This window comes from Gadus chalcogrammus, chromosome 5, assembly GCF_026213295.1.
Source record: "Gadus chalcogrammus isolate NIFS_2021 chromosome 5, NIFS_Gcha_1.0, whole genome shotgun sequence".
Taxonomy (NCBI): Eukaryota; Metazoa; Chordata; class Actinopteri; order Gadiformes; family Gadidae; genus Gadus; species Gadus chalcogrammus.
The window spans coordinates 11,348,757-11,363,970 of NC_079416.1; the positions used below are offsets into that span (position 1 = coordinate 11,348,757).

General features: G+C 47.7%; 1 protein-coding gene across 1 annotated transcript in view; it reads right to left on the reverse strand.

The window, feature by feature from the left end:
- Positions 1-14,698, reverse strand: part of LOC130383256 (formin-1-like) — a 50,196-nt gene extending 35,498 nt beyond the window's left edge. The window contains 5 exon segments of the mRNA XM_056591372.1: positions 681-801; positions 5,605-5,771; positions 12,255-12,405; positions 12,407-13,979; positions 14,657-14,698. Of these exon segments, the coding sequence (XP_056447347.1) occupies positions 681-801; positions 5,605-5,771; positions 12,255-12,405; positions 12,407-13,979; positions 14,657-14,691 (2,047 nt within the window). The 5' untranslated portion in view covers positions 14,692-14,698.
- Between the last annotated feature and the right edge of the window lie 516 nt (positions 14,699-15,214).

The window sequence follows — 15,214 nt, forward strand, 5'->3', positions numbered from 1 at the left end:
AGAGAGGCCTCGATTTGCCAAGGCTGGTCGCGTTCCACGCTTGTTTTAACATGGCCTAAGCCCTATTGCTCATAATGAGCCAACTTGTTTTGTCCTCCTTTGTTTAGCTTCCCTTCCAGCTGGATGGCTGAGCAGGGTGAGGGTGTTTGGGTGTGAAGCATCCACGGGTAGGTGCATGGGAGGAGCCTTGTCTATGATTAGTGCCCGTGTTAGATACTGTGTAACAGAAAACCATTACCAGCATGGAATAACAACAGAGTGAATCATAAGGATGAATCATAGAAGGTGGGGCAGTTTCAGCCAATAAGAGTTGTGTCAATGAAGGCGAAGTCGTCGGGATGAGGGTACAGCACCTAGGGATACCCCCATGCCAGGGGGTATCTGACATGAGGAGGGATGGCCCCTGACATGGGGGTCTCTGACATGAGGAGGGATGGCCCCTGACATGGGGGTCTCTGACATTAGGAGGGATGGCCCCTGACATGGGGGTCTCTGACATTAGGAGGGATGGCCCCTGACATGGGGGTCTCTGACATTAGGAGGGATGGCCCCTGACATGAGGAGGGATGGCCCCTTACATGGGGGTCTCTGACATGAGGAGGGAAGGCCCCTGACATAGGGGTCTCTGACATGAGGGTTCTCGTGGGGGATGCTGTTGGGGGGGAAGGGGGAGATCTCACCTGCCTCGGTGTACTTGAGTCCCACTTTCTCCTCCTCATCCTTGGGCTTGGGGGGCGGCCAGATGGCCTGGAGACGGCGAGGGGTCCGGTCCTCGCTGTCTGTTGGGGAGGTCACCTCGGTCTGAGGGGATGAATGCGTGGACCGTCAATTCAAATGTTATGCTTACATTTTCAGAATGGATGAGACCTCGCTGGAGCAGTGAATATCAATTGCCCAATCCCATTTTGAACCTCCTACTGAGTCAAGGAAACATTGCAGTGATTGTGTTGGCGGGTACATACATAAACCTCTGTGGGACTCTTTGGGTCAGTGGGACTGAGTGGAGACTTTGCAGCTCTGTCAAAGATAGACTTCAGAAGCTCCTTCTCGCTTTTAAGTTTCTGTTTAACAGCATCGAGGTCCATAGGTTCCGTGATCTCCTTTTTCTGGGTTTTTGGGCCAAAAAGGTTTTTAAAAGTTTCATAGGCTAAATCTGAGGTTTTCTTTTTTTCAGTTGGCGTTGTGACGACTGCCACGTCTTGCTCCGTCGTCCCCTCCTTCTCCCCTTTGGGGGCATCCTTTTTGGCTTCAGTGGGGGACTCCTTTTCATGGTCGGGCCTGCTGCTCATCTCATGGTTGTCCAGGTTCAGGAGCAGGTTGAGCTGCCCGAGCAGGTTGCTCTTGGTTTCGGCCATCTGTTTGGGTTCGCTGCGTCTCCTGACCGGCGTCACCACGATCTGCTCGGGGTACTGCTTGGCCTTGTTCACGGTCTTCTTCAGGCTGAGCACGGCCAGCTCGGTGTCCTTCTCCCTCTGCTTGATCTCCGAAAGCGTTTCCCGGTCCTCCCCAGTTGCACCCTTCTTGTGCACCCTCAGCCCGCTGAAGAGAGCCGGCAGCTGGAAGGGCGGAGCCGTAGACGAGGCTGCAGTCTTGGAGGGGGATGAGTTGGCGGAGGCCGGGAGGGATGAGGCCGTTTTCTTTGGGGACGAGCTAGGTGATCTGACACAAGTCTTGGTGGGGTCCTGTGTGATCCGGGGTGAGGCGGATGAGTTACTGTGTGCTTTGGTGCAACCAGAGGACCCTGAAAGGTCCTCAGTCTTGCCATTAGTGTCCGACTGTGATTCTGGGCTAGTGGAGGTTCCGAGTGAAACAGTTTTTGTGGTAGTAGATAGGTGTAGGGGGGAGGAGACAGCGCTGGAACGAGACTCCTCTGGCCCCTTCACATCTCCTGGCTTCTCCCTGCTTATCTCCTTCACATGGTCCACGTTTCGGGCTTTCTGTCGCTCCTCTTCCAAGGAAATCAGAGATACTTTTTTAACAGGTGCCTCAGAAGATGACAACAATGCAGATTCACCAGATTCATCTGCCGAGGGTATTGCTGAAGAAAGCCCTTCCGCCTGCACATTGTCCGGACCGGTTACTACGTCTATGCTACTGAAGCTGATGGTGTCTGCATTGACATGTGTGGCCACAGCCTCAAATAGTCGCGTTTCGTCATTCCCAGGCGTGTTGGTTGAGGTGTCCCTCAGTGGACCGTCTGGATCATCCTGGCCCGTCTTAGAGTTTGTCCGGGGGAACCTGCTTTTGGAAAGTGCAGACTGGTTCTTAAGGGATAGCTCCATCAGATTGTGAGTTCTAAACACTGGGTAGTCCACGTTCTCTTCGATATATCTATACTCCTGGCCGGACTCAAGCGGTGGATCTCCGGGCCGCTCTCTTCCCCTGCCCGTCTGTTCCGACAGCAGCATCTCCGGAGTCCGAGAAAGCCCTCCCGATTGTGCGACGGCTGTGTGTATCCCCTTCTCGTCGTCAACGTCGTCGTTCTCAGCGTCACTGTAGGTCTCCACCATGGTGACCTGCTGCAAATCCGAATCAACTGACTGCTCCTTGAGGGTGAACGTCCCCGATTGAACGTCCTGTGTTTCCGCGGAAGGCGCAGAGACACATTTATGACGGGAATACACGCCGTCTTGCAGCTCTGCATTTGTGCTTAAGAGCCTAGATGTTTGCATACTTTCATCCACAGTAGCTTCCTCCTTCGAAAGAGTTTTGAAAGACGTCAGGACGGCTGTCCCGGCCGGTGCAGACCAGTCGCGGCCGAAGACGGAGGAAAGCTTATTGATTAAGGAGCTGGGAGGCAGGCTCTCCGGTTTAGTCGGGCTCCTACCAGCACCCTCCATTTTTTGTTTCTCAACCTGTTGTATTTCTGGAGGAACCGATTCAAGGTGAAAGGAGGGACACGTTTTGGCCCCAGTCCAGTGTCCCTTTTGGGATGTCAAGGGTCATCTCTCCCCCTTCCTGTCATCCAAACTGCTGCTGTTCCACCCCCACGATGCCTGGGAACAAATGTCCTTTGTATGGAAAGCCCACTGCACCTCTCTCCTCTCCTTAACCTTCCTAAAGTGGCTACACACAATAATAAACGTTATCTCTCCTGCATACAGAGCAGCCTTCAATAATGTCGTAAAAAAAAATAAGTCACAGGTAACCTCTCCTTTGGGTCAAAGTAAGTAACGTCCACCGGCGTTCCGATCGCAGTCAAGCAGCTCAGTCGCTGCTGGAAATATTTCCAAGAATAATCCTCCTGGGAACGATCATCCACCTTCCAGAAACATTTGAAGGAAAAAAAGGAGCCCCGATCACTTTGGTATGGAAAGTTACAAAGTTCAAGAGTTATTTTGATTCACTGGCGTGGCTTGCCTCACCACTTCTGTGCGTGGCTTGCCTCACTCTACCAACCTCTGCTCCCAGGCTGCTACGGGGTGTGAGGAAAACCCCCTGAGGTCGGGGAGAAATGTGTCTGACTGGTTTATCCGGTCTAGGGCCCGCCTCTGTCCCACCCCGACTGGGAGGGACCTGGGACCGGCAGGCACCACAGGTGTCTGATTACCCCCTTTCACTCACTTAGGCAAAATGGCTGCCCCAGGTAGTGTGTACACATGCACACGCTCCCTCTCTCTTCTCTGTGTTGACATGCTCCGTAGTATGTCTGTGTTGCCGTGGTTCAGGGAAACTCTGTCTGTGTGAGTTAGGGACTGCGGTCTGGTGGAGCGGAAGGGAGGTGCAAATACAACAGCCCCTGGTTAAACCTTTAAGCGCAGCAGTGGGTCATTACAACACTGAGATTAAGTGAGCGGAGAGCTGGTGGAAAACTTATGAAAGAGCAGCTGAAAAAGCAGTTAGAACCAGAATATCTAGAGTATCAAAGTTGAACATCCACATTTTTTAAGGAATATTCTTAGGTATTCCTTAAAAAAAAGAAATCGTAGGTAGTGGGTACAAAACTCAGAGAACAATCCCATCGTGCTCTTTGCTACCAGAGGCATTTTAACCACTCTGAATGCATAAGTATCGTGTAGTAAGGTCAGCCTCAAAGCATTCCGTCGGACTGGTCGAGCACACTCAATGCTCAAAACAGCACACGTCACTTCATTCCTACCATGTTTCTAACGCTTTGTCAATGCTCACTATATAAAAAAAGGTAAATAATGCTAAATATTCCTTGACCTGAACTTAGGTCTAGGAATTGCAAATCCTCTGTATGGGATCAAGTATGGGAGGGGGTCCTAGGGTTTAAGGGTTATGTGATTGCTTTATAACATGCAAACACGCATGGCACATGTAATCCAAGAGGGAAGATGGATTCTTAGAGGAATGCTCGTGGAAAGAGTCACGAGTCGGATACCACTGCACACCAACTGCAGTTTAAGTGGTTGGTCTCTTGCTATAGTATAATCAAATTATCATTATACCATTGCAACAGGATAGTAATCATCATTGAATTACTGAAGTCATCCATCTAAATAAGCAATTTGAGATGTAAGAGAGAATCAATGACCATTATAATGTCTGCCTATTGGTCTTATTCACAGAAGGACCCTGAATGTTATGTCTCTCCGGGTACTTTTCACCACCAACCCGTTCCATGCTGGTACTGACCCTGACCCATGTGTCCTTCTCCTACTGCAGAACATTCCGTTGACGGTAGGGTCTGTGAAAAGTCAAGGAACATGAGGCTCTGAATATTGCCAAATACTGTCCTTCAGTCTTCAGTCATATTGTGTTTATCCATGCTCCCCCATTCTGAATGTAAAACTAACCAAAATATTTTATTAAGAGAAAATATCACAATCTCTACACACAAATCCAAACGTTTTGAGAAAATTATTCAAAGCAACAGATTATCCTGTGCAGAGCAACAATACGCGGTGATTGGTTCCATGTATTTTATGGATAACAACGGGATTCTATGCCACCGAGAGCTGCAGTAAGAATATAACCCCAGGTTAAAAGGTAATTGGGCTTGGCATTGAGGGTGTTGCATGTGTCGAGATGTTCTTTCTGTCTTGGAAATACAAAGACCTGGCAAGCTGAGCCACACGCTATTCTGTACCTAAACCAGGTCATCAGCCACAGGAATGTAAACCGCAAACCTACACCAAGCCTTCTATTGTTTTTATCAGAGGTCTGGTTGGTTCGGCTGAGAAACCAATTCACACAGTGTCAAGTTATCACTACAATTGACTGAAACATGAATGGACACTGTTGTCCAGAAACGTATTTGTATAGTCATTGACCAAGCTGGGAAGTTGCTGGGCAAGCTCCAAAGCTTCGTTGTTCTCTCGCCTCAAGAAAAGTTAAGTTCAAGAAGTTCAAGCTGGGCCCAGAGTTCCACATTCATGACCTCCTAATACAGTTCTAAGTAGTTTGGATCAGGTGGTTGAACCGCTCGACTGGACAGAGCTCCTAATCCTAACAACCAGAAATGCTACAGTCCCCAAGGGAACATGTGTTGCTCAGAGCAGTGGGAAGAAGAAGAGACGAAGAATACTGCTACCAGGAAGGGAGGATAAGCAATACAATTAATTTTATGCATAAAATGTAGGTGTGAGAGAAGTCAAGTATGTGCGCACCTGCGCGTGAACATAGGCTTGGCCTGCTTACCGTGCAGTCTAGGTTGGGGTAATAGGGCGTGTCTCCGACGATGTCGTCCTCTGGAGGCGTGATTCGCAGGAAGTCCAGACGGTCTGGTCTGGGCACCCGGGACAAAGGCTCCTGGGAGTCGTCCCCGTCCAGCATCCAGATATCATCTTGACGTAGGAGGGCATCGTCTGCACGCACACACACGTTATATACTTTATTTGATTCTACATGACAAGTCAATTTTTCTTTCGGAATTCAAAAAAAATTAAAGATCCAACACATTTATACAAATCAGCACATTTATGTAACATACAATTTCAGGAGTACAAGAAGCATCTACTTTTCCAAGTAAACATGCTTCCTAGAATTGCTGGAATTGAGAAGTAGGCCTACTTTACTATCTGCCACACACACACACACACACACACACACACACACACACACACACACACACACACACACACACACACACACACACACACACACACACACACACACACACACACACACACACACACACACAGTTTATTACTGTTAACACACAGGTAGTGGGTGGTGTTGGGCTGTTGCAGAGTCACAGGTGGAGAGACTCAAAGCAGGTGGAGGCCGAGACTTCAGAGTGTTTCAGCATCACAGCGCTCAGAGCGAGGGACCGCTTTCTGTTGCAGGCTAAATATTTGTTGGAGGCTATTTTTATCTGCACTCTGCCACTCCCCCTCCCCTGCATGCTCAGCATCAGAGGCTGCATCGACACAGAGCCACTGAAGAAACGGGTTTGTGTAGCGCTGACCTAAAACACATGGGATTTAGTTACTGTTTGGATATGCAAATACCAAATCATTCACAGAACCCAACCCAATGACTGAATGTATGTTGCGACAGTACAATAGTCAAATATCAAATATCACTTCTATGTTGGTAATGAGATAAGGAGAAATATCTCAGTGAGAGTGAGCACTATTTTAAGTAAACACATTCAGGCTGAGAGCGTGACCACAACACATGCACCCTATGCACACGTTCATGCATATATAGATCATATGTAAATCTTTCATGAGCCTCTCTCGCCCATATGTCCACCACAGGGTCGTACAGCTGTGGGTAATGTTAAGGGAAGAACGGCTCAGTTTGACAGCATCCTCTTCAAAAAAAACTTACGTCATTATGAGCCCATTGAGAACGACTTAGCGCATAACAGAATTAATCTCTTATCCCAGTACGCAAGCTCTGATTGGCTGGGTATAGGCGTGGCACTTGTCACAACTCGAGCATCACGTGATAGTACAGTCAGGTGATTTTTGCCTCGCTATAAATAAACGGACATTGTAAAAACGCCTTAAGAAACGTCATCAGGTCATCAAGCTTCTTTCTGCATGTTTTTAATTCTCATGTCGTGTCCCACCAATGGCTTGATGAAAAATAGTGTCTTTAGACTGCAGGGGCTGGTTTGTGGATAGAGATAGCTGGGTAATGTATGAAGAAATTGGTGTGTTTACTCTTCAAAAGTCTCCCCTGCTCAGTCTTCTCAAGAAAGCCCCCATGTATGTGAAAGACATATAGGAAAGTGGTATAAGTGATTTACAGATCAATGTGTACGTGCATGGTGTGAAATGTACCCGTTTTAATGTGGTCACAATAGAGAATGCATTGTATTACTGTATGAAACAAAAGCCTAAATGTCCCCTTGAATGCGATCAGTGTCCAGGGCCAATTTATTATTCTATGAAAACCAAGAACAAAAGCACAGAAACCTGATCCTGAGGGAGATTAACCGTCAGCACAACCCTGCCAATCATCTTTCTGAGACCGCTGCCCTTCCGCCCTACTGGTGGTGAGCAGTAGGACAGGACAGGAGAGCAGAGGAAACCTAGGAGGAGAGTAACAACTTTGCATTATTATAGTGATTTCTCTACTGAACTACACTGCATTGCTGCACTTGAAAAATTAGCAATGCTGAGTAGGGATGATGGACTGCCTCCAAATGCACAGTAGGCAGCTCTCAATGCCCAGAAGAACCTGGTCAGACACAGCTTCTCTCCTCGCTCTCCAACGGCCGATTAAGTTGAGCTAATCGTCATACTGTATTCGAAACATCTACTGCCATCTATCCCAGAACCTGCAGCGTCCTTACTATGTTTAGTACAAGGAAAACTGTAGGAGTTTAACCATCACCCAACCACGGAATTAAATATGCATCGGGAGGCCTACGCTGACCCCTGCTGGACAAGAAGGGAACATTGTACCACATTTGTGGTACAAATAAATCCACTGCAGTAAAAATGCATCGTTTCTGCTCACGGATGTAGCAGACAGAAAGTATTTAGGGAACAGTATCTATCCAGATTATTAATTAGTAATGGTCTAACACAGATCAAATGAAGTGATCCTAATAAATAATGAGCCTTTCATGCGACCACTGCAGTACCGCATTCTCCTGAGGCTACTGAAGCAAAGCTGAATTTGAATATTGGCGAGACGATGAAAGGCACCGGCACTTTAGGTAATGGGAACTGGATTTATGTGTGCCAAACACTAATTCATTGATGTGTGTGCACAGTGCACACACACACACACACACACACACACACACACACACACACACACACACACACACACACACACACACACACACACACACACACACACACACACACACACACACACACACACACACACACACACACACACACCCTCTCATTCCTATTTAATCCTTCTCTCTTCGAAAGGGGCCAAAGATTAGCTCCGCCTGATACATTAGTGAACACCCAGAATAGTTCACCACTATGTTCTTTCTACATACATGTTTGTTCTTCTCACTAGCAGAATACTGCACATGCACAGTGTGTGGAGGGCCCTGATTACGAGTGATGGCTCAATATGTCTCAGTGGGACAGGTTAATCCCCTGTCAGTCAATGTGACATCAACTCATCCCGATGAGGATTAACAGTCACTGGAGAGACTAGAGGGTCAAATGTTAGTTCCATGCAAATCTATTTAAACCTTCCTCTAGAATCTACAGAGAAAAAAATTAAACACAAAAGGAACTTCCATGTCCCAGATCCAACACAAAAAAATTTGAATCTGAAATCATGCGTTGTACTATTTCATCTGACAAAAAGGTGAACCTTGTCTATCTTAATGTTGCTGAGAATACCGAGAACTGGCATGGAAAGTAACACTTTTACTGGCTAAAACACCCAACCACACCCACACACCCTCTTCTTCCATCCCCTTCAAGAATAAATTGCTGTCTTTTATACAAATTGTACAAAATCCAAACACAATAGACGCGGCTGTAATGTATGTCTGACTCAGCACCGGCTGGCTGTGCGGTTACAGAGCGGAAAAGGGCCAGAATAGGCAGGGAGGCCGGTGTGACTGGTGTGACTGTGGGGGTGCCATGTTACACCGAGAGCTACAGCTGAAATGGAGCATGGCATCATGCTTGGAGGCTCAACCATTACTCATGAAAAACCCGGTCTCGGAGGCTGCTGGGACACGCAGAGCCGGCCAGACTGAAACCACACACGCCTCATGTACAGTACAGCAGTGCCTGAAGGAGAGGAGCTTCACTTTACCCAGGCAACATTTGGTGCATTCGTGTCTGGTTTTTATGAAGTATCAGCCATCCAATCTGAAAGTTGTTGCAATGAGTGCATTACGCCATCACGCATTGGTAGCCTACACCATCTGCTGTTAAGAGCCACAGTGAAGAAGAGCATTGTCTCTTTCCCAACGAGAGTGGAGCGCAGCAAAGCAGTCCATTAAGAAACAAACATTTTTTGATTTATAAGAGATGGACCTCCTCTCTCTCTCTCTCTCTCTCTCTCTCTCTCTCTCTCTCTCTCTGTCTGAAAGAGAGAGAGACAGAGAGAGACAGAGACAGAGAGAGACACACACAGAGAGAGACACAGAGAGAGGGAGAGACAGAGACAGAGACAGAGACAGAGAGAGACACACACAGAGAGAGAGACAGAGAGAGACAGAGACAGAGACAGAGAGAAACACACACAGAGAGAGACACAGAGAGAGGGAGAGACAGCCACAGTGGCATAGAGAGATTGTCCTTAAGTTATCCTCAGCCAGTCTGCCTTGGCAGAATCCACTTCATTATCTGAAACAGAGCTGGCCGTTGTCTTGGCTGAGCGCTGCAGATTGTTGCAGGGCAGTGCACATTGTGTTGAATGACAGCTTGCTGGACGGAGCAGCAGCAGGAGACGGATGACATCCTGCTGCAGCACAGCTGATCAGATTCATATGACCTTTCCATAGCTTATTGGTTAACATGGTTACGGAGCTGCGTACCGTCCTGGCATATAAGCTATGTTAGCTTCTGTATCCTAGTGTTTGGGGTGTTTGAGGTGCATGCGCGAGTACGGTTATTAAATTAAAACCTTTAAAATGTTTTGTATAAAACAACCAACTTTTATGTGGAATACCGAAGCTGCGATATTTCTACAGTCCCGGAACAGAACTGTAGAAATTGTACTTGTTCCACACGTAACGGTTATACAATTGATGACTATAAATAATGTACAATACATTTTATTGCTTTAACTCGACCCTTAACCTGCTGTTAATATATGGGAAGATAACCCGGTTAATAAGTCATTGACTAAAGGATTAGCCATACTTGGTAATAAGGTAGCCATAAAAATCTGATTTGAGAAAAGTACTGCACTAAACCACGTGACGCGACTGAATGATTTGTTAACAAAAGTGTCAGATCAACAAGCAAGTCAACTACAATATTATCAACCTACGGAGGAACCGTTGTTCGGTAGCCTAACAAGATTCCCATATCAAAAACAAATCCTTAACAAATTGGGGTTTGTATTGTGGATCGATCCAAGTACTTAGAGTAGCATTTAATCATTCTCAATTAACAGGACTAAATGGTAAAAAGCGACAAAGCCAAACTGTAACGCTTTGTTCCTCTTTCGTTGTTATTTCATTTGATATCTGATCGTTTTTAAATTGCTTTTCTAAAATAGAAATATCTTAATCCAAAAGCATTGTTCAGAGATCAAATAAAAGTGGTTAATAATGCTGGCCTTTAAAATAATATACAAATTTGAGTGCGTGTCTGTGCGTGCGTGTGCGAGCATGCGTGTGTGCGTGCGTGCGTGTATCCGAGGGCAGAGGCCCGTCATTACAGATTGACTACATTTGACTCATCTCTGCATGACTGAGGCAATGCACATGCCAGTGAGGAAGACCATTGCCACTCTTCTTTTCTCATGGCTATCGCTGTGCATATTGCTTTGAACAGATCAAAACAACATACTTTATACTATTGTAGTCTACAAACAAATATCCAGAGAAAACATGTCAGATAACTACTGTTACTTATAAATACATACAAATACAGCATAAATATGTTAGGGAATTACCCCATACAACTGTCGTCTGATTTCTGGTCTAAATGTTGCTTAGAGTGAGAAGGCTAATAACAGTGGTTCTAACTGACTGCATCGCGTTAAATAAAGATACTGCCAATCTGGGAGGATGGGCATCATGCACTTAATATAGAGAATACAAAAAAACTCCTCTACTGATCCAATTGTAAAAGAAAAGACAATGGTCACATAAAACGCCAAGAGTGTACCAGTCCAGGAGGCATGACTACATCCTCCTCATCCTCATTTGAATTTAAATCCAAAGAGTGGTTCAAAATACCATCAATGAAGTCCCATTGACCTGCTGATGCAGGTGACTTCTGATTTCTATGGGACTTCACACACGATGCGTCAGGACAGAAGATGCATTCATTAAAAGGCGGGCATTCTTTCTTTGCACACACAAGCTTTGAGCCATCAGTAGGCCAGATTAAGAAGCAACCCCTGAAAGCTGGAAGGACAGCACACACCAGCAAATCGCTAATCCCTCCGACTTCTTGTGATTGGGGGGGTAGACCGAGGGGTCCCTGAGGAGAGCAGCAGCAGCAGATTGGCAATGGTTCAGTTAGCAGCACTGTTCCTGAGAGCACAACCTGAACTTTGTGTCAACCGCACTCCTTTGATCTGAAAACTCTCTCACTCTCAACCTCTGGCACCTCTGCAGCACTGAAACGGGTTAACTGGTTCATCATCAAGGAAACCGTTCTCAGGGTCTTCTACAGCCATACTGGTGGTTGTTGAGATTTTAATCCTCAGCTCTCACGTGACCAAAACAAAAAAGGGCAACAGAGCCAAGTTGGAACCGCAACACAACGCTTAATTGGAAGCATTGGTGAAGGATTGCATATGGAATACTGTTCACACTTTCCGCTGGTCTCAGCAATATACCTGCATAGGTTAAGTGTTGCCGTTTGACGCCTACGATGCTGCCAAAGTTGGAGTACGGTCTGCATTAGAAAACAGGAAAGTGGACACTCAGCGGAGGGCTGGATGCACACTGCGGTGCTCGGAGGCTGAGTGACTAGACAGACTGACGTGCAGACGGACACAAAGACACAAAGAGTAACAAGCAACCCATCAATAGCTCAACACACACACCGTTCTCTCCCTTCAAAACACCTTTTTTGTGATCAACCCCTTCATCACCAGATCTAGGGCATACACCGAAAACAAAATAACACCATTCAGAGCATTAAAGCATAGCTGTGGGAACAATGATGTTTAGGCAGAGGTTGCAGCATAACAGACTTTTTCAAATAACACTGAATCACCTGTTGTTGTTGTTGTTGTTGTTGTTGTTGTGGTCGGGCAGTGACTGAGAGAATTCCATTTGGAGCTGCTGCTCCCGCTGCTACTGCTGCTGCTGGGCTGTCTGCCGAGGCTCAGACTCAGACGAGGGACAGTCTGCTTGTTGCCGGGTCGGATCCACCATCTCCGTGGCGACGGTGGGTCCGTCTCCGCCCTCCCCGTCGGGGCTCACGTCCTTGTCCGACAGCAGCAGGATCCTGTGGTTGAGCGGCGGGCTGGCCCGTGCAGAGGCCGACAGAGGGGACAGCACGGGGGACATGCTCTGCAGGTTGCTGGAGGCCGGGAAGGAGGTGTTGAAAACCCCAGCTAGGGACGGAGACAGGGGGCTCTTCTTGGCGTGGGACGGAGCAGGGGAGTATTGGTCCGTGGTGTGGGAGAGGGGCAAACGGAGGCCGTCTGAAAGCTTCAGCCCCGAGTGGTGGCCGATGCTTCCTCCGTGACCTTTGGTGGCTTCCCTCCATTCCCCGTAGGTCTGCTGCTGGACCCCGGCGCTGGAGGTCCTGCGGGGGACATGCCGCAGCGTCCTGTCCACGTCCTGCACCTTGGCCACCACCAGGACGCCCGGGTCCCTCTGGTGTATCTCGCCGTACAGCTGGTGAGCCGTCTTCATCTCCGCCGAGCCGTCCGGCGACTGATCCTCCTCCCCCTTAGAGTCGAACCTCCTCAAGGGACGGAGGTTGCTCCCGCTCTCCCTCCGGCTCAGGCCTTCCAGCAGGCCGGTGGAGGGAGACTGCAAGCCCAGGCAGAAATCACTGTCCAGTTCCGAGAGGCCGTTGCAAAAGTCCAGCTGGGGGTCAAAGTTGGGGTTGTCCTCCATCCAGCCCTGCACCTCAACGTGGAGGTCATCCTCCAGCAGGACCTCTTCCAAAGACGGGATGGAGTTGCTGGCTTGCCTGACGTAGGAGCCCGCCGTCACGCGGTCATCGGAGACAAGCGCCTGGATCCTGGAGATGCTGTCCTCCCTCTCCGGAACGGAGGGGAGAGGTTCGACGGTGGAAGATCTGCGTCGGCCTTTCCTCTTTGCCTTGCCCTGCGTGGCATCCTCCGCACCGTCTGGCTTCTTGCCCCCAAACTTCTTGAACTTCCTCCCCTTGGACGTGGCCTTCTTGCTCTCCACGGCCACAGCCAGCAGGTGCTGGTAGTTGCTGTTGGCGAGAGCCGGATCCGCGAGGTCCACTTCGTTGCCTTCCAAGTAATCCTGGAGTTTCCCCTCCTGGTTGCCCATCCCGACTCGGCTGGCGCAGTCTCCGCAGAGCGACAGGAGATTGGCCAGAAGCTGCCGGTGCTGCGCTGCCAGCCGGCAGAGCTCAGCAACAGCCTCCTTTGTCGAGCGAGGCGGCTGATGGTTGAGGAGGAGTTCTTCCGAGGAGCCAGATGAAGAGTGTCCGCTTTGTTTAGACTCTGTGAGATCCTGCTCTGCCTGGTCACGGTTATTACAGGGCCTTCCCCGGGGAGGGGCGCGGCTCCGGTACGTAAATCCTGGGGCCCACCTCTTGGGCGCGTACAGCCTGATGAGGATAAGCTCACTTATGGGAGGGTAGAGAGGCACGACAGTGTGTTTGCCCTCCATCATTCGAGAGCTTCTAATCAGAGAGGCAGCCCAGTCGAGTGCTTGAGGCCCACATGGTGAAGATGGGTGAGGGGGACTGCAGAGGAAGTCCTCAAAAGTCTTATGCCCATCAAACTGCCTGTCAAATAGAGATGTTAGCCAATATTAAACTGACCCATTATTCTCTCTCTCAATCCATACACACACACCACACACACACACACACACACACAGCACACACACAACACACATACATATACATATACATCTACACAGTATATATGTATAAAGATATATATATACTACATACATATAATCATATCACGAGAAATTAATTTAGGATTAGTTTGCGAAAATGTTCAAGTGTTTGTTAAAGAAAAACACATTCATACAAAAGGTGCCATGTAGCTTAAATTGAACATTGTAGTATGTTGAATCTGCATTTTTTTTATGGAACTTGCCAAAATGGCTCCATCTGACTGTTTACGTTAAGTTTGGGTTAAATATTTTAGCAGATCACTTAACTGTTTACATCATAACATTACCCCGTGGCTGGTAGCCTAGATAGCCCAGGCGTAGTGATGCATGCATCCATTCGGTAAGATTAAGGATGAAAAGGCTTTAAAGCTACTGCACAATTAAAAAACAAAACGTGCATGCAATGATAGGAAAGTATATAGTATAAAAACTGTGCTGTTTATTTGGGGCTATTTCTTTTTCTCAAATACTAACCTGCATTTATTCAAGTGAAAGATGACGCCCCACTAATTGAACCTTGAGTGGGTATAAATATTAGTTTGGAACGATGCGGCTTACCTTTTTTCACAGCAAGCAACATTCCTCTTCTTCATGTTTACTGCAGGCAGGCAGCCGGTGCTGCTCTCCGCTGCCTCTGTAGAGGACGGCACTAATCCCAACGTGACTGGCAGAAGTGGCGGCCAATCGACATGCTCACCGTTTATTTGACGCACTATGATTGGTCTTATGTCTCGAGTTAAACCTTCCCATTCTGAGTCAGTGCAGCTGCTGCTCCGTCCAGGTAGGCCCCACGTGCACGCGCACGATGGAGAAGATGCGTCAGTCGGACATAGATTATTCACGTTTATCAGGGCTTTTTTTTACTGTTTTTAATATACCAAAAAAATAGGATTAGCTGCAGGATACATCGTTGAAAATACCCGAGTAAAATGCTAACATTTTAGAAAAGCTATTTTGCACGCAGTGGCGACAGTTTAATGTGAAATGGTGTCATCTAGTGGCAAAATTGAGTATGATTATGACATAATGTCACCTCCAAGGGCCTTATTCTGCTTGCGTCAAATTTATATATTTTCTGCTTTTCAGCATTGATTTACAAAACGTGAACACAGAAAC